The sequence below is a fragment of the Erythrolamprus reginae genome, chromosome Z (genome assembly GCF_031021105.1).
Source record: "Erythrolamprus reginae isolate rEryReg1 chromosome Z, rEryReg1.hap1, whole genome shotgun sequence".
Classification (NCBI taxonomy): domain Eukaryota; kingdom Metazoa; phylum Chordata; class Lepidosauria; order Squamata; family Dipsadidae; genus Erythrolamprus; species Erythrolamprus reginae.
The window spans coordinates 78356229-78383642 of NC_091963.1; the positions used below are offsets into that span (position 1 = coordinate 78356229).

A 27414-nucleotide genomic window follows, 5' to 3' on the forward strand; every position below is an offset into this window, starting at 1 on the left:
TCTTTTGGTCCATAAATAGTAATGTCATCCTGCGTGGAGATCGTGGCCTTCTCAGTTTAGTATCCTGGTATTGTTTAGCTGTATCCAGTCTTGAACCCATACTAAAATGGATGCATTATAATATTCTTTCCAATTTGGTAAAGCAAAACCACCACCTTCCTTAGTTTCTTGCTTATATTTTAGCCGAATTCTGGGTCGCTTATTTTGCCATATAAATTTATTTATCAATTTATTTAAATTTGCGAAATACTCTTGGGTTAATTGAATAGGAATTCTTTGGAATAAAAAATAGAATTTTTGGCAATATGTTCATTTTAATTATGGCTATCCTCCCCATAAAGGAGATTTGTAATTTCCCCCATTTTTCCAGATCTTTTTTAATTTTTACGTTTAATTTATCATAATTTTCCTCTTTTAGGTTTATAGTTTTGGCTGTTAGGTTGATCCCCAGATATTTTATTTATTTGGTTATTTGGATATTTAATTTTGTGCTAAGATTCTCTTTTTGCTGCTCATTCATATTTTTAACTTTCATTTTAGTTTTGTGTCTATTAATTTTCAGTCCTGCCACTTCACCGAATTCCTCTAAGGTTTCCAATAATTTAGGGCCTGATTCTAGTGGTTCCTCTAAAATAAATACTAGGTCGTTGGCAAAGGCCTGCAGCTTGTATGTTTCCTTTTTGCATCTCAACCCCTTTATCTTTTCATCGTTTCTAACTATCCTGGTAAGGACTTCTAAAGTCAAAATAAACAAGAGAGGTTAGAGTGGACAGCCTTGTTTCGTACCCTTTTGGATGTCAATTTTGGGTGTTATATCTCCATTAATTATAATATATGCAGATTGTTCTTTATACAAAGCTCTAATTGCTTGAACAATTTTTTGTCCAAAGTCCATATGTTCAAGTTGATTTAACATGAAATCCCAGATCATGTTATCGAATGCCTTTTGGGTGTCTATAAAGATTAATGCTGTTTGCTTTTCATTATGACATTCGTAGTACTCTAATGCGTTTATTATAATCCTTAAATTATTACTAAGCTGTCTGCCAGGCAGGAATCCATTTTGATCAGTATGTATAAAATAATTTAAGTACCCCTTTACCCTGTTTGCCAATACAGTGGTACCTCAAGATACGAACCCCTCGTCTTACGAACAACTCATGATACGAACCCGGGGTTCAGAAAAAAATTGCCTCTTCTTACGAACTTTTTTCGAGTTACGAACGGTTCAGGAGGCTGAAGTGAAGTCTGCCCGGAGACCGATGATGCTGCAGATGGGAGAATTTCCATTGGCCCATCTGCAGCGTCATCGGTCTCCGGGCAGATTTTCCTTTGCCCTCAGCCTTGAAGCGACGTCAGCTTCCTGAACAGCGAACCCGGAAATTCAGCAAAAGTTCGGGGTTCAGGAGGTTGCTGGGAAGCCCCCCAGCCCGGTGGTCACCTTTTAAAACAGCCGGGCGGCTTCCCAGGAGCCTCCAAACGCCGAACTTTTGCCAAACTTCCGGGTTCTGAAGTGAATTCAAACCGAGGGAGAATCTGCCCGGAGACCGATGACGCTGCAGATGGGAGAATTTCCATTGGCCTTCCTGGATGTTGCCAATTTTTTTGCGGGTTTTTTTTTTTGGTTGCACGAATTAATTGACGTTACATTGTTTCCTATGGGAAACAATGTTTCGTCTTACGAACCTTTCGTGTTACGAACCTCCTCCTTGCACCAATTAAGTTCGTATCTTGAGGTATTACTGTATTGAACTAAAGATTTTGTAATCAGAGTTGAGGAGTGAAATAGGTCTATAGTTAGCTATTACATTTGGGTCCATATCTTTTTTTACAATCAAAGCCAAATTTGCTTCTTTCCATGACGGCGGTATTCTACATTCTTCTAATACTGAATTATAAACCTCCAGTAATGTCTCTTCCACTTCTTCCAACATTTCCTTATAAAATTCAGTTGGAAGACAGGCCCTGGGGTTTTATTATTTTTTTGCATTTTAATTGCTTCTCTTAGTTCTGTTAGGGAGATCTTTTTGTTTAATAACTCCTTTGTTTCTTTTGAGACCTTTGAAAGTTTAGCCAAATTAAAGATTTTTTGAGTCAACTTCTCCTGTATTTCCTTATTTAAATTGTTCTTATTTTCATATAGTTTGCTATAGAAATTCCAGGCTATTTGTTTTTTCTCTTTTAGATTATGATAGATTTCTCCTCCTTCTGTTTGAAGACAATTAATCATTTTCCTTTCTTTCTGTTTTTTGAGTTTAGTGGTCAGTCATTTACTAGGCTTATTCGCATATTCAAAATAGTATTGCTTGCTACTTTTGATTTGTTGGGCAAGTTTTACATTGTCTATTAAATTTAGTTTGTGTTTTGTTAGCAGCATCTGCTGTTTAATATCTTCATTTTGGGGATGATTTTGTAGCTCTTCTTCATATTGTTTATATTTCCCTTCCAAATTTTCAATATTTTTTCTTTTCATCTTGTATTCTTTGGCCATATATAGAAACTGTGGATTTACCAACCATGTCTGCTGGAAGTTTGTTCCAAGGATCTACTACTCTTTCAGTAAAATAATATTTTCTCATGTTGCTTTTGATCTTTCCCCCAACTAACTTCAGATTGTGTCCCCTTGTTCTTGTGTTCACTTTCCTATTAAAAACACTTCCCTCCTGAACCTTATTTAACCCTTTGACATATTTAAATGTTTTGATCATGTCCCCCCTTTTCCTTCTGTTCTCCAGACTATACAGATTGAGTTCATTAAGTCTTTCCTGATACGTTTTATGCTTAAGACCTTCCACCATTCTTGTAGCCCGTCTTTGGACCAGTTCAATTTTGTCAATATCTTTTTGTAGGTGAGGGCTCCAGAACTGAACACAGTATTCCAATTGTGGTCTCACCAGCACTCTATACAGCAGGATCATAATCTCCCTCTTCCTGCTTGTTATACCTCTAGCTATGCAGCCAAGCATCCTACTTGCTTTCCCTACCGCCTGACTGCACTGTTCACCCATTTTGAGACTGTCAGAAATCACTACCCCTAAATCCTTCTCTTCTGAAGTTTTTGCTAAGACAGAACTGCCAATACAATACTCAGATTGAGGATTCCTTTTCCCCAAGTGCATTATTTTACATTTGGAAACATTAAACTGCAGTTTCCATTGCTTTGACCATTTATCTAGTAAAGCTAAATCATTTACCATATTACAGACGCCTCCAGGAATATCAACCCTATTGCACACTTTGGAATCATCGGCAAATAGGCAAACCTTCCCTACCAAACCTTCCCTTATGTCACTCACAAACATATTAAAAAGAATAGGACCCAGAACAGACCCTTGTGGCACACCGCTTGTAACCTGTCTCTGCTCAGAATACTCGCCATTAACAATAACTCTCTGATGTCTACGCTTCAGCCAGCTGCAAATCCACTGAACTATCCAGAGATTAAGTCCAATCTTCACTAATTTATCTATCAGCTCTTTATGTGGAACCGTATCAAAGGCTTTGCTGAAGTCCAGATAGGCAATATCCACGGCACCACCTTCCTCCAGCACCTTTGTGACATAGTCAAAGAAATCAATGAGATTAGTCTGACATGATTTGTCTTCAGTAAAGTCATGCTGATTTGGATCCAATAAGTTATTGTTTTTTAGGTGCTGATTTATCCGCTTTTTGAGTAGAGTCTCCATCATTTTAACTACAACTGATGTCAAGCTAACTGGCCTGTAGTTACCAGCTTCTTCTCTACTGCCCTTCTTGTGGATAGACACAACACTGGCCATTCTCCAATCCTCAGGAACATCTCCTGTTAAAAGGGATTGGTTAAACAAATCAGTCAGGGGGGTAGCAATGACAAATCTGAGTTCTTTAAGAATTCTGGGGTGGATGCCATCTGGGCCCATTGCCTTATTTATCTTTAATTGTTCAAGTTCTTCTAAGACATCGGCTTCTAAGATCACTGGAGATGAATCCGTATAGCTGGAAGCAATGCTATATCCATCTATAGTATTATATTGTAAGGTGTCTTTTGAGAAAACTGAACAGAAGTAGCTATTGAAATGGTCAGCGATCTCCTTATTCCCATCAATGCATGTATTATTCCCGGTACTAAGTTTCATGATGCTGCAGTTTTTCTTCTTCCTATCATTAATATATCTGAAGAAGGTTTTATCCCCCTTTTTTACAGATTTGGCAATTTCTTCCTCTTTTGAGGATTTAGCAGCATATATTATCTGTTTTGCCTCCTTCTGTCTCATTTTATTTCTTCTTCCTTTTAATTTTAGTTATTTGCCATACATACAGTCCAGTGGCTTTTAAGATGGCCTTTTTAAATACAGTCCACTGGGTGCTCGCTCCTGCCATTTTATCCCTCCGCTTTAATTCATTATTTAAATATTCCCCCATTGCATTAAAATTTGTTTTTCTGAAATCCAATACTTTGGTTGCAGTATAGGATTGCTCACAGTCAGTGACGAATCCCAGCGACCGGTTAGGTCCCACAGAGTTGGCCTTTTCCAGGTCCCGTCGATTAAACAATGTTGGTTAGCAGGACCCAGGGGAAGAGCCTTCTCTGTGGCGGCCCCAACCCTCTGGAACCAGCTCCCCCATATATGAAATTGAGATTCCTCTAATTACAGCTTTGGTCATATCCCATACATTTTGTAAGTTAGTATGTTTTTTTGAAAGTAAAATTTAAGTTCTTTTTTCATTATTTGTCTAAAATCATCTTGTTTTAAGATTGCCTTTTTAAAGGTCCATCTATTTTTCATCTCTTTCTCTTTCTAGATTTATGGTAAGAGAGAAGGGAGGTTTTGGGGTGCTGTGGGCCACCCATCTCTTCAGGCCAACCTGTGATCTGAATCCAGGTTGGTTTCTATTTGAATATTGTCTATTTGAGTATTTATATCAATTGTTGATCAGATAATATCTAATCTTGACCATGATTTCTGTCTATCAGAGTAGAAGGTAAATTCCCTTGATTGCAAGTTTCTTTCTCTCCAGCTGTCTTTGAGTTTAAATTCTCTAATTAATTCTAAAAAAGAATTTGGGTGAGTTCTTTTATTTTGTTTTCTGTTGGCACCATTTTTATAATCTAATTCTTTATTGATGATTCCATTAAAATCACCCATCATACAAATATTGTCTTTTGCAAATTCCCCAATTTTGTTTTGTATTTTTTTATAAAATTTCTCTTGGCCCTCATTTGGGGCATATATATTGATCAGGGTGAAAAATTCATGATTTTTCTGAATCTCCACCATTAATATCTTCCCTTCAGTGTCTTTATATATCAAATTTGCTTTAATATTTGCATTTATATAGAAGATCACCCCTCTTTTTTTTCTTGTCCTAAAGAAGTAAATAAATTCCCCATTTTATTTCTTTTAAGTAGATATTCAAATTTTTCTTTTATGTGAACTTCTTGTAGGGCTAATATATCAGGAATATTTTTGCTTAATTTATTAAAAAAATTATTCCTTTTATTGGGTGCATTTAGACCATTTATGTTAGCCGAATATAGTTCTATCCCTAGGTTACTCTTTTTTGGTGTATCTGTTTTACTTGTATTTAGGTCTGACTGCTCTTGTACTTCTGACTTCTCTTGGTTCTTCTGTATAACCGACCCTCTCATCCAGTTTCCTTATGCTATCTACTATCTCTTGCTGTTGTTTCCATTCCTGACCTTCTCTGCTATCTTGCCTTTCTGTGTCTATTCCATGTATCCCGGCTCTTTTTGATTTTTGTCTTCTAAAGTTGGCTCATTGTTGAAATTTTTCTCGTAAAATTCCTCTGCTTTTTCTATAGTATCAATTTTTATCTTTTTCTCATGCCAAGTAACCAAGATTCCTTCCAGGACCAACCACCTAAAATTTATATTATGCCTGGTTAGCTTTGATGACAAGAACAGGTATGGTTTACGGAGGTCTCTTACTCTTTTACGGACCTGTTTTAGCACCACTAGTTGTTGACCTCTATATTCAATAGGGTCCTCACATGCTCTGTGTAAAATCTCATCTCTCACAGATTTTTTGATTAGCTTAATGTGCACCTCTTTAGGGAGGTAATGATGCCTTGCGTAATTAGTGTTGATTCGTAAACTTCGTCTAACTCATTTAGCATTTCCTCCTTTCCTGTACCTAGTGCTTTCGATAGAATATCTGACATAACATCGGGAAGATCTTCGCTTTTTTCTTCCTTCAGTTTTGGAAAGGAAGATAATGATTGGCTTTTTCTGTTTCCAATTGAATCACTGTATTTTCTAGGTCTCTGTTGGCCTGTATTAATTTTTCATTCATCTCATCCATCCGTTTGTGGTCATGCTCTATTCTATTTTCTAACTCTTGAAGCTTTTGTTCATGTTTAAGTATCTGTTGTTGGAAGATCTCATGTTTTGTATCCCTATTTTGTATCCTCTCCTTCAATTCACTCGTGTCATTTCTTACCCAATTTCCTTTTTTATATCGTCATGATTTTTAGTCATCATCTCCTGCATTTGCAACAACATCAATTGTAGATCTTTAAACGAGTCCTAGGTAACATATCATCCAGAGACCTCTGTGTGGATGGACTCGGAATTGCAGAGATAGATTGATTTGTTGATCTCCTGCCAGAGCCTAGTCTGGATAAATTAGATAGACTTGTCATTTTTATAAAGTTCCACCAAGAATCCCACTTCAACCGACCTTTTTCTAACCCTTCCACAGTTCCCAGAATTTATATTGCTATATTAACCTTGGCCAAGAATAGATAGTAAATAAAGCTTCTATTTCTAGCCGATAGATCTCATGAATCTAAATTTTTTGTTTTTCTTCATTCTTCATTCAAATCAATAACCTGGTATCTTTGAAGATAATATCAAAATTAGAAGTCAGTGTTTCTATGTATCAGAATCAATAGTCAATATTCTTATGCGCCAGCTATATATAAATCAAAACTTAATCAAAACTTAATCTTACTATAATTAATCCTACTATATATAATCTTACTATATTTATAAATCAATACTATGTATCTATCTATCTATCTATCTATCTATCTATATATATATATATATATACACACACACACACACACATATCAATATATCAGAAAACCTTTTTTTCAGTTCATAGGATGGTTAATCAGGTGATCAGATAGTCAATAATTAATCAATTAATATTCAATACAATTTAAAATGCAATTGAAAAACTTAGGTTTATAGATATTTTGAAGTTATCTAAATATATTTAAATCTGTATTCTAGTAGTAATGCTAATTCACAAAGTGAGAGGGGAAAAAAGAAGAAGAATCAGTTCATCCAGTTCTTGCAAGTCATTACTTCCTTATTTCAGTAATTTTTATACATCAGTCTATATATAACTAAAAGTAGAAGGTAGAAGTAGAAGGTAAGAGTTTCTGAAATAGTCTTTGTCCTTTAAATCTTCTTAATACAAAATCTCACGTTCCCTTTGTGGAGATCTTGGTCTACCAGATCTTTCTCAGCGGTGTCCATAAACATACACAAATGGCATAAAGACAGAAGGAATTCAATCAGAGACAGTGTATTTGAAGATGTTTAGATTCACAGTCTGCTGTCTATCACTTCTTTATATTTCCTCCCCTTAGAAAGGAGCCCGATCTTCTTTTGGTGCTATTGTTGATCGCTCAGAGGTATTTAGATATTACTGTTAGATATGTATATGAGTATTTATTTCCGAATCTGTCAATCTCCAATTTGGTCACCGCTAGCGGAAGGGGAAAGATGACAACTTCCTCCCTCCTCTCTTGTTAGTCCCTTAAAGCAAATAAGTATGCCAAAAAGCTCTTTTCCAAGGAACTCACCGCCGATCTCTATGTCGAAAAGATATTCAAAGTCCTGGTGAGATTCTGATCAGATCCTGCCGTCACAATCTCCCTACCAGTTTACAGCTTTAGAATTCTCCAGCTGCGAGCTCAGCAGGCCGCCATGACACTTCCTTCTCTGCGACGTTCATTCTTTCCGAGGGACTCATTGATCTGCTGATTGGGCTGCCGTCCCAGAAATTGACTATCAGCACCCCTCTGTCTTCAGATCTCTCCTCGTGAGATCTGTGACCCTCCAGAGGCCAAACAAATGTCCAAAAAGTGGCAGTATGCAGCTCCACTCCACTCCACACCAACCGATTGGCTCCGCAGCTGGCTCCTCCCCCAGTGTCATGGCATTGTAGTACTCCAGGTCTCATGGTGAGTGGTATGTACAGTTTACCACCCTTCCAGGCAATGCCCTCCCTTTGGGTGACTAGTTGCTGGTTTTCCTGAAGCAATGAGTTGGTCAATAGTGTGATGCATAGCTCAGGCATCAAGTTGGCCCCCGGAGCCTCCACTGTCACCAGTGCTGCTTGTTGGGAGGGTGGAAAGATAGCCTGGATTACTCCCTCAGGGCAGCTATTGTGGCATTTGCAACAATATAAAAGTTTTTACCTGCAGAGATGTACTTCAATGGGAACCAAAACCATTGAAAGTATTGTGACCATTGGACCTGCTTTTGGGATAACCGTGGTTGTGCCTGGAGAGCCTCCAGGTTTTTATGGTTGGTCTAAACCTTGAATGGATTTCTGGCCCCCTTCGAAAGATGCTGTCACATCATAAATGCACAATGAACAATAAAAGCCTCCTCCCAATAGCTGGGCCCCACTCTGTGAGTATTCTCAGGGTCAAGGTATTTCAGGACTCTGTCCTAAGTAAAAAGGGATTTCAATGTTTTGAAAGCCTACTGACAAGCCATAGTCCCCTGGAGCGGTTGGCTGGAGTGAAGTTGTGTTGGCGTGTGCTTTTCTGTGGAGTAAATCAGTCAATGATAACGCCACTTTGGCAAATGATGGATAAATTGCCAATAAAAATTAGTAAAGCCAAGCAAGCTCTGTAGCTCCCTGTGGATTCTTAGTGCCTGTCACTCCAACATGGCTTGGACTTTATGTGGATCCTCCAGTTTTGGAGATGTAATAACCCAGATAATCCAGATAGGTCCAGAGAAACTCACATTTGAAGAGTTTCACTTACAATTGTACAACCAACAATTTTTATAGCACCTGCTTCATCAATCATATATGTTTCTCCATGGTATGAGTATGTTGTTGAGATATACAAGGACTATCTAGCTATACACGTTCATGCAATATGTCATTAATGAGCTGCATGAATACAGCAGGGCCCCCTTGTTATCAAAACAGCTTCACCCCGAACTGGTAGCTCTCCAACGAGCAGTTGAATGCAGTCTTCCACTCATCTCCAGGTTTTATGTGGATCCTATAATACACCTCTCGCAGGACTAGTTTGGTAAAAAAAAAACCTACCCTTCGCCAAATGGGCGACCTGTCTTTCATGAAAGGCAAAGGGTACATGTGCTCCACACATACATACATCAGGCATGGGGGAATTGAGATCCTCTTTCCCCCTAGGCCTTTACAATTCCATGCATGGTATGTATGTATGTATGTATGTATGTATGTTTGGTTTTTATATTAATGGGTTTTTAATCGTTCTTAGTATTGAATTACTATTGTACACTGTTTTATTGTTGCTGTTAGCCGCCCCGAGTCTCCGGAGAGGGGAGGCATACAAATCCAATAAATAAATAAATATTTGATGCCATGGAAATCAATACACAAGTGTAGGGTCCCATCTTTCTTTTCTTTAAACAGCACAGGAACAGCTACTCCCAAAGCAGGCTGGTTGGATAAAGGCCCCTGGCCAGGTTTTTCTTGATGTATCATCAGAGTTCTCACATCTCCTTTGGTGTCATCAAGTACATTTTTGGCTTTGGCAGGCTAGCACCAGGTATTAGTTCAATTCCACAATTCGTAGGGCACTGTGGAGGTAGGGTTTCCCATTTCTTCCCAATACGTCTGCCAGATCACCATAGTCCTCCTCTGAGACCTCTCCAGACCTTTCTCTTATCCCACTCTCACCTTGTCTCAGAACCCACTCGGGGTGGTGGTTTGGTTTAGGGCTTAATCCTATCCTCAGTTTCCTATAACCCTCCTCCCACCATATCTGGAGTCCCATTTCTCCAGCCATGACAAGCCCAGTATAAAATATTCTGTCATCTTTGTTGCTATGATGAATCTTAGTACCTTCCCCCATCTCTAACCATACCGTTTCTGTGAGGTAGGTAGCTGGTGCCTCCCCCTCCAGCAAGAACCATCCACCTGCTCAAACCTAACTGCCTTGATCAGCTCCCTCAACTGGATACCTAAGGTGGCAACCACTGCTTGCCTAATGAGGCATCGGGTACATACCCTGCCTATCAGTGCCCTGTACTCCCCATACTGTGCTGACGGCGCCCCACAATGGTGATAGGAATAATAAAAGAATAGATGGGGTCATGTACTATTGGGTCTTCGCAGTTGTCATCCTCGCTGTTGTAAGGCACTGCTGGGAGTGTCCCCACCACTGTTGGTTCCCTCTCTGCTGAGGTCATCAACAAAGACTCCGCTTGCTGTGCTCCCCAGGATCTTTCGGGGGTCTGTTGGAGAGGTTGTGCAATCTTGCCAGAGCTACCGGCTAGTAATGGTGCCAAATGCAGTAATGACACCGGAAACATCATAGTGGATGCCGCACAAGCACCAATAATCCCGGGGCACTGGGGATGGCACACGGTCCTCCTATTGGCCTCTCCAGGGCCTTCCAGGGCCCGGAAACATCATCCCCCTTCGATTGGAACTCTCATAATCCCACATCCAGCTCAATGACTGCCTGGAATCATTGTTGCAGCTGAGGCGGAAGATCCCAGTAAACACAAGCTTGCCAGAGGTCGCAATCCAACCCCATCCTAAATTATAAACAAACAGTACCTCAGTTTGCTGGCAACCCAATGGAAGTCCAGTATGTATTCTATTGCTGGCTGGCCCCTTTGTTTCAGTGCTTGAAGATCTCCTTCTGCCCGCCGTGCGCAGGATCCATTTTCGAACCAGATCTGAAATGTGTCTAAGAAAAGGGTCATGTTCACTTGTTATGCAAGTCCACCATTCATTCGGCAGTCTCACCTTCCAGCATTGGAGTTACGGCTACACCACTGCCTATTGCAAAGGCTACAACTTAGTATACTGGTCCAAATGGCTGATGGCATTGCTCAGGAACAAAGCAACTCAGTTGGAATTCCTGTCAAACGTCATACAGTACCCTCTGGCCAAATGGGCCCCTGTAGACCCAGATTCTAGCGTGGATCAACGCTTGCTGGTGCATGCTGCTCCTGCTTTTGGGACCCTAAGGTGCCACCTCCGACTTGGGGCCCAGGTCCCCATCTGCGGTTGTCCCCTCTGCGTGCCATTCTGGCCATCCTACCAGATCAGCCAGTGATGAATTCTGCTCCCATTAGGCCCCTTGCATTGTGTCTTGGGAAAGGGTAGAGGCTGGGCCCAGACGGAACCTTGGGTTGGCAGCTGCTGGTGAATGGGACTCAACGTATAGACTCATTTAAATCATGGATATTAATAATTATTAGTTTGATTTCAAAAGGTTTCTTTCAGTCCACTGTAAGTAAATGAAAGTCTGATTATATTGTACTAGTATCAGTTACTATTAAATGAAGTATTGGTTTTGAAATTTTAACCTGAAATTTGTAAGTAAATAAAATATATGATATGTATATGACATGTTAAAACTTCTTTTTTATTTTTAAAGCTCAATTTTAATAAAATGGTAATTATTACATACATAGAGTAATCTAAACAGTGTTCTTGCAATATTTCATATGACAGTTAATGCTGTTTTTCTTTTGCAGTTAAAAAAGATGTTCCACCTTCAGCTATTACCAGGCAAATATGTGGTATTTTTGGAACAATCCGTCTAGTGGCAGGTATGAGGCTTCCAGAAAAAGTGAAATAAATTTAACAGCCAGAAAACTGAAAACCTATTATTTATCTTATTAAAGTCATCCTCTTCCCAATCCAGCAAGGAACAGGCCTTATTTACTGATGTTATGAGGGGAGAAGAGTTAAATGAAGAGGATTTACTTGCAGAGTCCATTATTTTAAAAAAGTTCTTTATAAGTTCTTTTGTGTGTTTGTGTTTCCTTCAGATTGTAATTCCAATTTATGTTTCCTTTTATGTTTTATTTTCAAGGGTTTTTTTTTTTGTTTTTGCTGCTGGCCTTTGTTTCTGCATGCTTGGGTAGTTTAAAAAAGAGATAAGAAATAAAAATAAAACATACTCCAACAGTATCGACAAGTGCCGGAACTCATAATTTAAAACCTAAATCCGATGTAATCCTAAAACTAAAAACTTAAAATTACTGCTCCTAATTAAAATAAACCTAATTTAATTCATTTATAGATTTTATTAAATTTAAAAAAAACATTTTACAGCCATATAAAAGTAGCTGTTGCATGAGGTTAAGTAGCTCACTAAAATGGCTATCAGATAGCAGCCATCTTTCCCATGCAATTCAATTTTACCATTTTAATACTAGTAGACCCTTTTATTAAAATCATGTTGCATGTATATCCTACTCTCGATTACGTTACAGCAGTTTGGCTTTTTATACACTAGAAGAATACTTTATTTGCTGATTTCTGAAATGCCAAACAGGTTGGAACAGGTGGCCGAAGGGCCATTTCAGGGATAGGGCTGGACAAATTAAGACTTAGTTGCTTTGAGAGGGGTGTGGCCAAACATCGTGGCGACACAGAGTTCCCCATGCTCCATGGAGGACTCCGATACCCATGCCACTTGGGGGACCTGGTTCAGTCAGAACCAGGTTGGAACCACCCTGGAGGGGTGGTGAGGAAAGGAGACACAGTCAAGGTTTCCTGGGAGGGATCACAACTGCCCCCAGGGAGCCGACAAAGAGCTCCCGACCAGGGCACTGGGAAATGACTCAGCTGAATGTATAGTTTTCAAAGATTAGAAGTCACCTGAGAAAGAAGATCAAAGATTAAGTGCTGGAGAGAAGAATTGAAACTGAAGTTGGTTAGTTACACTGCTGAAGTGAAGCTTGGGGAATTTCTTTAGTTAAAAAAAAAGTTAAAAGGGGAACCAAAAAACAGAAAAGGGGCTAAGTGGCTCTTCAGCAAAGAAGACTAATAGAAGACCATTGAGGAAACATTTCAAAGGAGCAATAACTAAAGCCCTGCACCTTTCTCCCCTCTTTATCTCCCCTCCCTCAAGGTGCAGGACAGGGTGGGAAAAAACGGGAGGAACCCATGGAGATCCAGAGGGGAGAAAGGTGCAGGACAGGGTGGGAAAAAACGGGAGGAACCCACGGAGATCCAGAGGGGAGAAAGGTGCAGGACAGGGTGGGAAAAAACGGGAGGAACCCATGGAGATGCAGAGGGGAGAAAGGTGCAGGACAGGGTGGGAAAAAATGGGAGGAACCCATGGAGATCCAGAGGGCAGAAAGGTGCAGGACAGGGTAGGAAAAAACGGGAGGAACCCATGGAGATCCAGAGGGGAGAAAGGTGCAGGACAGGGTGGGAAAAAACGGGAGGAACCCATGGAGATCCAGAGGGGAGAAAGGTGCAGGACAGGGTGGAAAAAAATGGGAGGAACCCATGGAGATCCAGAGGGGAGAATGGTGCAGGACAGGGTGGGAAAAACGGGAGGAACCCATGGAGATCAAGAGGGGAGAAAGGTGCAGGACAGGGTGGGAAAAAACGGGAGGGACTCATGGAGATCAAGAGAGGCTCTTTTTGCCTTGCTTCATTGGGACTGCCACCTCTTGCCACCTCTCGCTGTCCCTCCCCCCACTCCGTTCGCCTCAGCTTCGTCTGCCGGCAGCTTTTTTTTTTTAAAGCCTTAATGTTTTGGATTTTCCTAATCGGCTTGCACGCATTATTGGCTTTTCCATTGATTCTTATGGGAAACATTGTTTCATCTTACGAACTTTTCACCTTACGAACCTCGTCCTGGAACCAATTAAGTTTGTAAGACGAGGTATTACTGTATTTAGTAGATGATACATGTACGTCTGAACAATTGCTTTGAACCAGGGTATTCACTTCCCTTGCCAGCTGGAGCTTCACTTGTTCCTGGGGAATCTGATTTGGGAAGGGCCAGAGGAGCATGGAAGATGGCTGCCGTGTTCGGAGGTTGTTGTTTAGGCCGGGTGCCAGAGGTGATGGAGGCAAAGGCATTGAGTGGGAACTGAGGACTGAAAACAGCCAACCCAGAGAGACTCAGTTGGGGGTTGACTGGTAAGAGGAATCGACATTGGTGGTGGCCAGACGCCTGGTACCATCCAGTCAACTTTTTCATCAAGTTCCAAAGACACCAGTGGATGAGAGTCCACATGGCATAGAAGAGCCAACTTTGCCTACTCTTGATCTTGGGGGACTTAAATGTACTGTCACTCGGCGAATCCTCTGAGCTGGTGCAGGAGTTCATGGCTTCCATGGATCTGACCCGGGTAATACAGAGCTCAGTTCATGAGGGAAGACATACACTCGACATAGTTGAGTAATGATCTGAATTTAATGGGTTTAGACATCTTGCCCTTGTCATGGTCAGATCATTTTCTGCTATGGCTTGACTTTAGGGCTCCAATCGCCTCCCACAGGGAGATAGAACCGAATGGGTAGCTCCACCCCAGACACTAATGGACCCAGAAGGGTTTCAGAGGGTGCTTGGAGAAATACCAGATTTGCTTATACACAATTTGGTGGACTCCCTGGTAACAGCGGGGAATACAGCCACAACGGGAGCTCTAGACCGGATTGCGTCTTTGTAATCTCTCTGTGGCAGTAGATAAAGGAGATCTCCTTGGTTCTCCAAGGAACTCAGAGGGATGGAACGCAAGAAAAGATGTCTAGAGGAGCGTTGGTGGGCCAGTAAATCCAGATCTGACCGGATACTGTTAAGATCTTTTATTAAGAATTACCTGGTGGCGGCCACGGCAGCAAAATGTTCACATCTTTCTGCCTTGATTGCATCCATGAAATACTACCCAGCCATCCTGTTTAAGGTGACACACTCTCCCCTTAATATGTGTGTGTGTCTGTGTGTGTGTGCGCGCGCGCACACACACATAGGAACCCTTGTAGGACAGAGAAGAGGATTTTAATGTTTTTCGCAGATAAAGTCACTCAGATCCAGACAGACCTGGACTCCAACTGGGCAGTTTCAATTAAGGTGACAGGGACCTGTCTTAGTCCGGTTGTGTGGGAAGAGTTTGAACTGGTAACACCTGATGAAGTGGACAAGGCGATGGGAACTTTGAGCTCCATCACCTGTTATTGATTGATTGATTGATTGATTGATTGATTGGATTTGTATGCCACCCCATAATTGTACCCATGTCCCTCCTGGCTGGTTTTGACCAGCAGGGAGGTGGCATGAGGCTGGATCCAGGTGGTGACCAATGTTCCGTTGATGGAAGGGTCCTTCACATCCTCATTAAAGAAGACTCTGGTGTCTCCTCCTCAAGAAGCCTTCCCTTATCCGGCTATTTAGAATAGCTATCTTCCTGTCTCCAACCTTCCCTCTTCAGGGAAGATTGTCGAGAAGGGGATGGTGCTTCTGCTCTAACTGTCCTTAGATTAAGCCAATTATTTTGACCCTTACCAGTCTCGTTTCAGGCCCAGCTACAGCACCAAAACCACTTTGATCTTGCAGATGGATGATCTCTGGCGGGTCGGAGATGTGGTTAGTCCTCTCTCCTGGTGCTCCTTGACCTCTCAGCTACCTTTCCGGCCCTGCTATATGCTGGGCAGTGGTTTGGCTTTCCTGGCTGGCCATGACTCCCAATCCCTGTGTGCTCTTCTCTTTCTCTCATGGTTGGTGGCAAAAAAAAGTGAACTGCTGCAGTTTGCTCCCCTAACTGACCTCACCTCCATTTGCAATGGCAAGTGACACACAGCTGTTGGGCGTCACTTGCCATAGCTGCCAGAGGCCGGGGAGCACGAGACTGTGCTGCCTGCATCACCCCTCTGCCACCTGGCTTTCCCTGGCAGCCTTCAACATTCGGCCGAGCACAGGTCTTATTTGTGTGGGCATCTTCGATGAGCAAAGCAGTATGAGTTCAGCATGCTGGAACTGGAAGGTAGGGCAACAGTTGGGGCGGGGAAATCCACTCTGGACCTACTCCACTGCCAAAGGGCCACCTCTAAGGGTGGGGGGGAGAAGCTGTGGATGGCAAACCTCAGCCACCTCTTGGATTTGCCTCTTGGCTTCCATGGGGCTTCTGAATGCCTTTGTACACTTGTCCTCCCTTCTGCTTTGGCCCTGCATTCAGCCTGTGACCGGGGGATACATTGCCCTAGGCAACCCTCTCGCCTGAGGACCGCCTGCTTGTCCACCTGCTAGCCGGCCTCTCTTGGAAGCAGTGGTCATTAGTGTTGGGCGAACCCAACAAAGTGCGGGTTCGGACGAACTTGGCGGCGGAGTTCAGGTAAGTTCCCCGAACCCGAACCCCAACACTTCTGGCCCCGCCCTCCCGTCTTCCGCCAAAGCAGCCCACAGCTGCCTGTCTCCTTTTATTTCTTACGGAAAAGGTTTGGACGCCGCAGCCACGCCTTTTCCGTAAGAAATAAAAAGAGACAGGCGGCAGCGGGCTGCCCTGGGCAATGGGCGCAATGGGGGGAGAGTTGCACCGCCTCCAAGCCCAAAATTTCCCTGCCTCGGGAATGGCGCTGCAAGCAAAAGGAGGCGGGGAATCCCATTTGCTTGCCGCCCATGAGGGGATTCCGGAAGCGGGGCTTTGACGTCATGGAGACTCCTTCCTGGCCGGGCCGAAACAGGGAAGTTGAGGAAATAAAGCCATGGGCCAGGAAGGAGTCTCCGTGATTTCAAAGCCCCGCCCCCAGAATCCCATCCTGGGTGGCAAGCAAATGGGATTCCCCGCCTCCTTTTGCTTGCAGCGCCATTCCTAAGGCGGGGAAATTTTGGGCTCGGAGGCAGCGCGGGTCTCCACCCCTGTTGCGCCCATTGCCCAGGGCAGCCTTAGCTCACCCCGGCACTCTTTAGAAAGGGGGGGGGGGGCGGTGGCAGGCAGAGCAGAATCCCCCCCACTCCCCCAGCCTCTGTGCCGCCGCCTGGCTGTCAGCTTCTGAGAAGAGGAGGAGGAGCCAGGCGCCGGTGGCGGCGGAGGAAGGTGAACGCCGGGGAACTGTCGGTTGGGAGGGAGGCGGGAGATGGGAGGAGGAGGAGGGCTTTAAAAGGGCGGAGGAAATCCACACCATTGGAGCACAATGCGGGTTTCTTTCTTTATTTCTCCCCCCTCATCATTTCAACCTTCTCCTCAGAAGCTGCTTCTTATATGTGCCTCACGCAGCTTCCCTGCCGCGTGTTTCCTTGGAGGGGTGTGTGTGATGGATGGGGAGGAGCTTCCCTGTCTTTCCCGGAGCTGTTGCCTCCCCCCTCCAACTGAGTGTGTTTTCGTGGTGTGCTGGGCTGGCAATGGATAGCCCCATTAAGTAGATCACTGTAATTATTAAGTAGTGACACGATTGTTAAGCAAATCTGGCTTCCCCATTGATTTTGCTTATAACGGGCCATTGCAACATCATAAATGTAAGTCAGTTGCCAAGCATCTGATTTTTTGATCACGTGCCTGGAGACTGGGGATACTATAATGGTCATACACTATGTGCACAATTATTAGGCAAGTAAGTATTTTGATATCATCCTTATATGCATATTAAGGGGCATGCATAAGTGCACCAGTATGCCTTCTGTCCCCTGTCCAATTGTCTATCCTTATCTCATTTATCTTTTCTTCCTTTCATATATGTTCTCCTATACTTTTATATCTTTTCTTCTATCCTTTTCTTTATTTATATTACTACATATCTATTCTCTTCAATGTGTATTATTTTTGGACAAAATAAATAAATAAAAATAAAAAAATATTTCCACCTCCAAGCTGTATAAACTGAAATGCTTAGTGGATATATTTAACATTTAATTAGTAACAAAATTGTTAAGTGAATCTGGCTTCCCTATTGAGTCAAAAGGTCAAAAAAGGTGATCCCATTACCTCAGGATATTGAAACCACCATAAATATGAAAAGTTGTCAAAGATCTGAATTTTGATAATATGACCAAGGAGATACTGCAACAGTAATATGAAAAATGTTCATGTCACTTTTTTCAGTGCCTTGATAACTTTGAATTCTCAGTAAATGAATTGTAAATCAAGGGCTACCTATAATGTGTCTGCTTCAAGGAAGGGAGGTGATGTAGTAAATATGGTAATAACATTGTAAATAATGTGGAGAAATAAGAAAAATGAGTTTTACTCCCTCTGTCCATCCTTTTCTCCCTCTTTCTTTTTCTTTTACAAAAAAGACACATAAAAGAACAGTAATCAGAGCTGACCCGTGTTTTGTTATTTTATAGGCACATACCTTATTGTAATAACAAGAAAGAGAAAAGTAGGTGAATTTTTCAATCATGTAGTCTGGAAAGCAATTGATTTTGATATCCTCTCTTACAAAAAGACAATGCTACATTTAACTGATATTCAGGTATGAGTTAATATGTTTTGAATGTTTCAGAAATTTGCTGTGGAGATGTAAAATAAGTGAAAATCTATAAGAATATGATTGCTGATAAATTGAAGATATAATTTTTCTGAAATTCAATACCTAATCCATATATATATATATTTGTTTTCGTAAATTTTCACGGTTATATGTATGTAGATTGTTCTGAGTTCGGGTTTTGCCCTGTGTAATATTTTGCATGTCTATGCGACGTTTCGGTGAAATCACATTCACCATCATCAGGCTGAAGTTTCAACAGCACGAAGCTTGAAACTTCAGCCTGATGATGGTGAATGTGATTTCACCGAAACGTCGCATAGACATGCAAAATATTACACAGGGCAAAACCCGAACTCAGAACAAAATTCAAAGGCCTCATGAGACTAAACTTTTCCAATGTCATTTGAAATTCTTTATAGATTAAAATTCTATGCCAGATATTTAAGAATTTTTATCGTAATATTTTGTAATATGCATGCGTGATTTTTGGATCTTGAACAGTTTCAGAGCCATTAAAAAATGACTGTTCTGAGCCCCAAATTTCTTTTGCTAAATGACACAGTTGTTAAGTGAGTTTTGCCCCTTTTTATCACCTTTCTTGCCATAATTATTAAACAAATCACTGTAGTTGATAAATTAGTAACACAGTTGTTAAGTGAATATGCCTTCGCTATTGATTTTGCTTTTCAGAAGGTCACAGAAGATGATCAGATGATCTAGAAGCACTTCAACCATTATACATATGAATCAGTTGCAAGCATCTGACTTTTAATCACATGACCATGGGGATGCTGCAATGGTTGTAAGTGAGAAAAATGGTCACAAGCCATTTTTTCAGTGCTGTTGTAACTTTGAACAGTCACTAAATAAATGGATGTAAGTCGAAGGCTATCTGCATTTTTTAATTTAGACTTTTTGCATGATTATTTTTAAATTTAGCATACTAGCTTGCCAGTTTGTGAGTGTCTGTATGTATGAGGCTATAAACTGAGCAGGTTAGGAGTTCTAGACTCACCTTAGCCATGAAAGCCAGCTAGATAATTTGGAATGAGTCACCCTATCAGCCCAACCCACCTAACAGAATTGTTGTTGAGTGAAAATTGGGGAAGAGCAACAAGTATTAAATACGTTTGCCACCTTGAATTATTTATAAAAATAATAAAGATGTATATGGCCTGGTATGATTAAAGTTTTAGTTTTTCTGAAGTTACATATTTATTTAATGACTTTCATTATAAATGGAGCTGGATTATACTATAATGAGGGAATGCTGTACTTCTGCCTGCCCAAGAAAAGAAAAATTTTCAAAGATTTTCTGCTAAAATGCTTCATCAAATTTTATGAACTCTTAGTAACAAAAGGGACAAGAATAAATAAATAACAATTCTTTTTCATTTATCAGTTACAGGACAATAAAGTCTTCTTATCAATGATTAGTCATATATTGAGTGTGGATGGATTTTATTTTTCTACAACATATGACTTGACTCACACCTTGCAACGATTGGCCAATACCAGTCCAGAATTTCAAGAAATGAGTTTGCTAGAGAGGGTAAGAATATTTATTTCAAAATTTTTATAAAAACAAGACATTATATACAGAGAAAAAGTATTTTTGTGTGTATGTAGATTATCTTTGTTTTTAAACTGCCAGTGAGATAGTTTTAATTTTAATTTCATACTGACCAAGGTATAATGTTTCAACAAAGTATGATGTTTTTTAAATTGTTCAATATTTCTGTGAATTCATTATTTACCTCATACTCTTAGTCTTATGCATTTTTAATGTATATACAGTGGTACCTCTGCCTACAATCGCCTCTACTTACAAACTTTTCTAGATAAGAACCGGGTGTTCAAGATTTTTTTGCCTCTTCTCAAGAACCACTTTCCACTTACAAACCCAAGCCTCCAAAACTGTAAAAGCCAGGGAGAAGCCTCAGTGGGCCCTCTCTTGGAATCTTCTGGGAGGAAACAGAGCCAAAAAAGGCAGGGAGAAGCCTCCGTGAGGCCTCTCTAGGAATCTCCTGGGAGGAAACAGGGCCTCCACCCTCCCTGTGGTTTCCCCAGTCGCATGCATTATTTGCTTTTACATTGATTCCTATGGGAAAAATTGCTTCTTTTTACAAACTTGTCTACTTAAGAGCCTGGTCACGGAATAAATTACCGTAAGTTTGTAAGTAGAGGTACCACTGTGTAAAAATTGGGTTCTGCTTCTTATTTAGTCACCCTTGGAGATCAATTGAATTCATATGTCATGTTTCCACTAATAAAATTGTTTCTGTTAATGGGATTGGAAAGAACAGTCATTATGTCTTCCCAGAAACCTATATCCTTCCTTCAGATCTGCTCCATAATATTTAGAAAACAATCTGAGACATATTTGGAATGGAAAGCTGCAGATTGAAAAAAAAGTCCATTATCTGACAGGATTTTATTGTGCATTAAATCGCGATTCCTTTTGTTTCTATAGCTTTTTATAATTCTGCTCTGAAATCTAAATCTAGCCCAAACTTAATTTTTAATTGTATCTCTGTTTTTACAGGCAGACCCACGATTTGTATGGAATGGACACCTTCTTAGAGAACTTGCTGCTCAACCTGAGGTAGTTCATTCTGTGGGTATAATCTCCAAAATATTAATTTACATCTTTATAGTTTTCTGTTAATACTTTTCTAATGTAGTTGGTTGTCATATCGATTTGTTCATAGATAATTTGCTGTAGATATGAAAATCAATAAACTTAATCTTTATTGATAGAAACCAGTTAGCATATGGCTCATTGAAAATTTTTATGAGACTCAAGATCAGAGGAAAAAATGGGCTGAAGCAATACATTGTGCTTATTTATACTAGCTTTATCTATCAATTATGCTTAGTATAAAAGTCATTTTTAAAATTTTGAAGCTTGGGGCTCCTTGCATTCAAAGTCATTCAGTCTTGGCAGTGTTCATTTGAAGTATATTGTTCTCCAGCCAGGCCCACACAACTTCCAGGCAATGTGGGAGGCCTGGATGGAGGACAATAGACTTCAACTGAACTCTGCACCACCAATTGACTTTGGGTGCATGAAGCCCCAAGATTAGGGACTTTGTTTGTTTGTTTGTTTGTTTGTTCATTCAATTTTTTATTGCTGCCCTTCTCCTTAGACTCAGGGCGGCTTACAACATGTTAACAATAGCATTTTTTAACAGAGCCAGCATATTGCCCCCACAATCCGGGTCCCCATTTTACCCACCTCGGAAGAATGGAAGGCTGAGTCAACCTTGAGACAGTGATGAGATTTGAACCGCTGACCTGCAGATCTAGCAGTCAGCTTTAGTGGCCTGCAGTACTTCACTCTACCCACTGCACCACCTCGGCTATTTAGTTCTTTAGACTTTAGTTCTGGATAAGCCACAAGATTAGGGACTTTAGTTATGGATAAGGTGTCAATAGCCCAGATAAATCTGGTCCACAACATGGAGATTCTCCTGGGTTTGCAACCCCTGTTCGAAGAGCAGAGGGTACTCAAGACTAGGAGAGGATTTGAACAACTTCAGGTTATAAAGTCAGTTGCGGCCTCTCCTAGATTAGGTGTCCCTGGACTCAGTAATTCAAGCCTTAGTCATCTCATATTTGGACTATTGCAATGCATTCTATACAGGGTATCCTTGAAGAGAATTTGGAAGCTACAGTTGGGGGCCCTAAAGGTGCCATATAACATGAGGTGCACTGGCTGCTCATTTGCTCTTGGGTGCAATTCAAGGTATAGGTAATCCTTTTTAAAGCCCTTCATGACATGGGTCCAGGCTACTTGAGGGACTGTCTTATTTCACTGGGATTGAACCACTCCATCCATGCTGGCAGAGGAGGCATAATGCAGGCCCCATTGGCCAGGATATTCCAGCTGGTGGGATCCAGTAGAAGAACCTTCTCTGGCGTTGCTCCTGACGTATGGAACATCTTGAGTGATGTTCATTCCTGCCCTTCTGTAAGAGCTTGAACATCTGATTCTGCCAATTGGCTAAGGCTTCAAAGGCTTCACATTGGAGTGGTTGCTTGAATAATAACAGATCCTACTCTCACCCCCACACACGCTTATCATATGCCCTCTCATCTTTTATCTAGGGTTGTGTTTTTACAGTATTTTAAGACTAGTTTTTTTCCCCTTTTTAATATTGTAAGCTGCCTAGAGTTACCCTTTGGTAAGTTAGGTGGACAATAAATTTAATAATAAATAAAATAATAGTAAATAAAGATTTATCAGAAAATTTTAGGAAATGCATCAAATCTGGCCAAACTTGCTTCCAGATTTCCATAACATATTATGTTATGGAAACATGAATAACTTAGGCTTTGGAGAAGTTTCTCTTTTAAGCTGTACCTACTAAACTAAATTTCTGAGAGCTATCTAAGATTTTCTGAGAGTTGAAGAACAAAGAGTTGAATTTTCCCTAATCACTCAGAAATAGAATTCTTATCTGCACTCACTTTCAAATTAAAAATGATAAACACAGTTATTCAGTACTCAGAATTAAATCCCCTGTCCAGTTCTGGGGTAATTATAATAAAGAGAATTCATGACCAAAGAGTCATTGGCAAGTGGGCTGCGTCAAAATAGGAAGGAAGGAAGGAAGGAAGGAAGGAAGGAAGGAAGGAAGGAAGGAAGGAAGGAAGGAAGGAAGGAAGGAGAAGATAGGTCAGATTCTTTAAATATATTAACTTTCGTGTTTTTAGCTCCATAGATTTGCAGTTCCTGTTATGCATGGTTGTATCCTTTTGCTTGCCTGACATAGAAACTCAGTGTGGGTGTGAGGGATTGCTCTCAGACGAATTCCAGTAAATGAAACATAGAGAAAGAGAGAAATATCTTGGCAATTTCTGGTAAAATTCAGAGTAAAATATATATTTTAGTCCTACTTCACAAGATTGCTATTTGAGGAAAATTTGGGGAAAGAGTGCTATGCATGCTCCTTGGCTACCTGGAGGAAAGGCAGCATATAAATTATACAAATAGATACATGTCTTCACATATTTCATATTTGCTTCCTTTAACCAGACTATTTTCCTATTATGTGATCTATCAGTTTTGATCCTTCAGCCGTCAGATCTGAGCCTTTTTCATTTTAGTGTGATATTTTTGTAAATCACAAAAATATTGGACCTATATTATTGGTTAAACATTTAACATACATATATGATTTCTTTGTGGTACATAGAATCATTTGTTTTGTAAAATGGGTGGCGGTATAAATTTGAAAATTAAATAAATAAAAATTAAAGGATACTGACTTCACCTGCAGAAATTTAATAAGCAGTTTTTTCCCTTATTTTTTTTACCTCTTTTTTCAATCTACAGTGCTACTTCTACTTAGAAACTTAATTAGTTCCATGACCAGGTTCGTAAGTAGAAAGGTTCGTAAGTAGAAACAATTTTCCCATAGGAATCAATGTAAAAGCGAATAATGCATTTAAATCCATTAGGAAAATCCAAACTTTAAGGCTTTAAAAAAAGTGGCGGGCATAAAAAGGGAAGGCTAATAGAGTGGACATGGACAGCGAGGAGAAGAGAGGAATGGAGGTCCTAATGAAGGCTAATGCTGCCTCAAATCGTTCCCCAAATTACCCCTCCATCCGCTTCCTATGCCACGCCAAATTGCCACAAAATTCACCCCTCCAAAAGCTTCCTATGCCACCCCAAATCGCCTCCAAAATCACCCCTCCAGATGCTTCTTATGCCATTCCAAATCACCTCTAAAATCACCCCTCCAAAAGCTTTCTACATGGAGGAGGGGCGGGGTCAATGGCTGCGATGCCACGGGGCTCCCTCGCTCCCAAGAGGGTAGACCCGAATCCCCACCTTTTGGGGGTCTCGGTTTCAACGAACCGGACCCAATCCTCCCTGAAGGGGAGGTGACGTTGGGGACCGCTGCTTGAGGCCTGATTGGGGGTTGGCAAACCCCTGCCGGGCGAACCAGCTTGGTCTCGCACCGGCGGTGGAGAAAAAGTCGGCCAGGCAACAATGCCTGTGTCGACATTAGCCATGGACGGCAACGCTTTGCAGGAGATTGAGGAAGACTGGAACCATCTGGAAGGGGGATAAAAACTCAGCATTGGCGAGGTAAAGAATTTTAAGCGGTGTGCTGGTGTGTTGGGAGTACTAAAAGAATTGAAATGGAGCTATTAAAAATTTGTTATGGTGGAAGCTGAAAAGCCGGAAATAGATTGCAGCGGCTGCTCGGGAATGGAGGCAAATAGCGGCAGCATGTTCCAGCAAAAATGCCTAATATTTTATCTTCTGGTTTGAAGAGCCTTAAAGGCTGCAAAAGAGATGGTTTTGATTGGAGCCGATTGGATCTTTTTTAGCTGTGCTATTGATTACTGTCTGAAACTGTTTCCCTTTGTCTACGAGAATATGACATGTCGGCTCGGAAGACGATTCACCATTTTGGATTTAAAAGTTATTGCACTTAGGAGATATGGATGGAACTGGAAGCTACTGGATTAGAACTGTTAAGAACTGGATTGGAACTATTAAGAACTGTTTAATAATGCCGTCTAGTTGGAGACAGACATGGAAAAGAACTGGAATCAGTGATTGGAAGAAAATTTTAACTATTAACGGTATTGTGTATTACTTAAAAAGAAAAACAGCGGTATTAGAAGAAAAATAGTTAAAGGTATCGATGAATTATTTGGCAAGAAAGCATAATCATATGAGTTTATTTATGGAGAAAGAATTATGGATTGGAAAATATGAGGTTTATATGATGGACTACTGAGGGATGTGTTTTCTTTTTGTTTTTGTTTTAGTTCTCTTTTTAAGAGAAAGAGGTAGGATAATTTCAATGTACTTATATTGGTAGCAGATCACAAATCATAGAAAATATAGATTATAAAATTATGAAGAGCGTACTAACTAGTAAAGGCATTTAAGTTGAGCTAGTTACTGGGATCAACACTTTAGGTTAGGGCGTGAGGATTCCGCTGGGTATGCAGCGAAAAAATTAGATTAGGGCATGAAGATTCAGCTTTGGTATGCAGCGTTAATTATAGAAGTTGATACCAGTGGACTATTGAGGGACGGGGTTTTTTTTCCTTTTTTCAGCAAAATAGGGTAGGAAAATTTTAATGTATTTACATTGGCAGGTGACTAGAGAAGGTATGGGATGGGATTGTATTAATATAATTACAATTGGAATAGGAGGTTTTGGTGGAATATACAATAATAAGATGCGGATAGGATAGGTTGAATGTATCTAACATGAATAAGGAAATAGATTGGGACCACTGTACCCTCTAAGGTGCACGCCTGCGCGGCCAAAAACACCCCCATGTGCACCCTTTTCCAAGGCCACACAAGGAGCCGCGGACGCTCCTGCACCCACTCCCACCTCCCCAGCGCCTCCACCCCTCTCGCGCCCCTGGCTTCTCGCCGCTGTCCCCCGCCCGCCCGATCCGCCTCTTTCTCCTCCGCTTCCGGCCTTGGGGTGCAGCTCCTCCCGCAGCAGTGGCGACTGCGGCTTCTCGTCCTCCTGATCTGGCCACTAGCCACTCAAAACGCTTTGGGAACGCCCGCCCCACTCCTCTTGCAGTCCCTTCGCCGACAGCACTTTCATCCCGGCTGTCAGCAAAGGGGCTGCAGGAGAGGCGGGGCAGGCGTTCTTCTCACAGCAGAGGCCAGCGAAGGTTAGTTTGAATGTCGGGTGCGCAGGCACGCGCGCTCCCCATCCCCCTGTCAACCCACCCGGAACATTCAAACTAAGAAAAACCTTTGCCGGCCTCCCAGAGAAGAAAGGAAGAGTGAGAAAGAGAGAACAAGAGAGAGAGAGAGCAACAGACAGAGCAAGATAGAGAGAAAATGAGAAAGAGAGAGAGAGAGAAAGAGGGGGGAGAAAGAGAGATAGCAAGAGAAAGAGAGAACAAGAGAGAGAAAGTGTGTGTGAGAGAGAGAAAGCAAGAGAGAGAGAAAGAAAACAAGAGAAAGAGAGAGAGAGAGAGAGAAAGCAAGAGAGAGAGAGAAAGCAAGAGAGAGAGAAAGAAAGAAAACCAGAGAGAGAAAGAGAACAAGAGAGATATAGAGAGAGAGAGATAGAAAGGAAAGAGGGAGACAGAAATTGAGAAAAAGAGAGAGAGCAAGAGGGGAGAGAGAGAGAGAAAGAGAGAGAGAGGAGAGAGGAAGGAAGAGAGAGAGGAGAGAGGAAGGAAGAGAGAGAGGAAGATAGCGAGAGAGAGAGAGAGAAAGCAAGAGAGAGAGAAGAGTGGAAAGAAGAGAGAGAGAGAAATGATAGAAAAAAGGGGAGAAAAAAGAGAAATGAGAAAATGATTGAGGCAGAGAATGACAGGAAAGAGAGAGAAACAGAGAAGTGACTCTTGATTTAAAGCATATGATAAAAGCACTTAAATAATAACAGAGAAAAAAACCCCCAGCCCTCACCTGTTTTTATTAATAGTTATGTTTTTGGTTTTGCTCGTTGTTTTAGTTTTAATAGTAATAGATTTTGGTTTTATTTTATTATTAATTTCTTTTAATAAAAAAGAAGGGATTTATTTATTTATTTATTTATTTATTTATATTTATTTATTTATACATACATACATACATACATACATACATACATACATACATACATACATACATACTTCTATGCCGCGCAGTCCCAAGGGGACTGCCGCTCAGACACTATACTTTTCCGCCCACCCCCCCAAAAAATTAGAGGGAACATTGATTGGGACATCCTCTTTGCCCAGTCTTTTTCCTTTACTGGAGGATATTAGCGGAGGTGCCATATGGAAACATGTGGGGAAATGAGTGAGAAGAGGAGGGAAGTTTCTTCTTTCCTCTTTTTTTTCTTTCTTTTTTATTTTGTATGGTTTTCTTCTCTAGATCTTTCATTTCTATCTTATTATTTTAAATTTCTATCTTTCCCTTTTTCTTTCTTTTTTGTTAATTTTTTTACATACTTTCTATTCTATACTTTTAATTTCCCCCCCTATA

The 27414-nt window shown here is 41.0% G+C and overlaps 1 protein-coding gene across 2 annotated transcripts in view; it reads left to right on the top strand.

Annotated features, from left to right (window-relative positions):
• SACM1L (SAC1 like phosphatidylinositide phosphatase) overlaps positions 1–27414 on the top strand; it is a 148634-nt gene that overhangs the window by 56449 nt on the left and 64771 nt on the right. Inside the window, exons 3-7 of one of the 2 annotated variants that reach the window (XM_070727045.1) lie at positions 11738–11812; positions 18289–18416; positions 19837–19986; positions 20980–21051; positions 23154–23187. In XM_070727045.1, the coding sequence (XP_070583146.1) occupies positions 11738–11812; positions 18289–18416; positions 19837–19986; positions 20980–21051; positions 23154–23187 (459 nt within the window). The remainder of the gene's footprint in view (positions 1–11737; positions 11813–18288; positions 18417–19836; positions 19987–20979; positions 21052–23153; positions 23188–27414) is intronic. The other variant, XM_070727046.1, reaches the window with a different exon arrangement.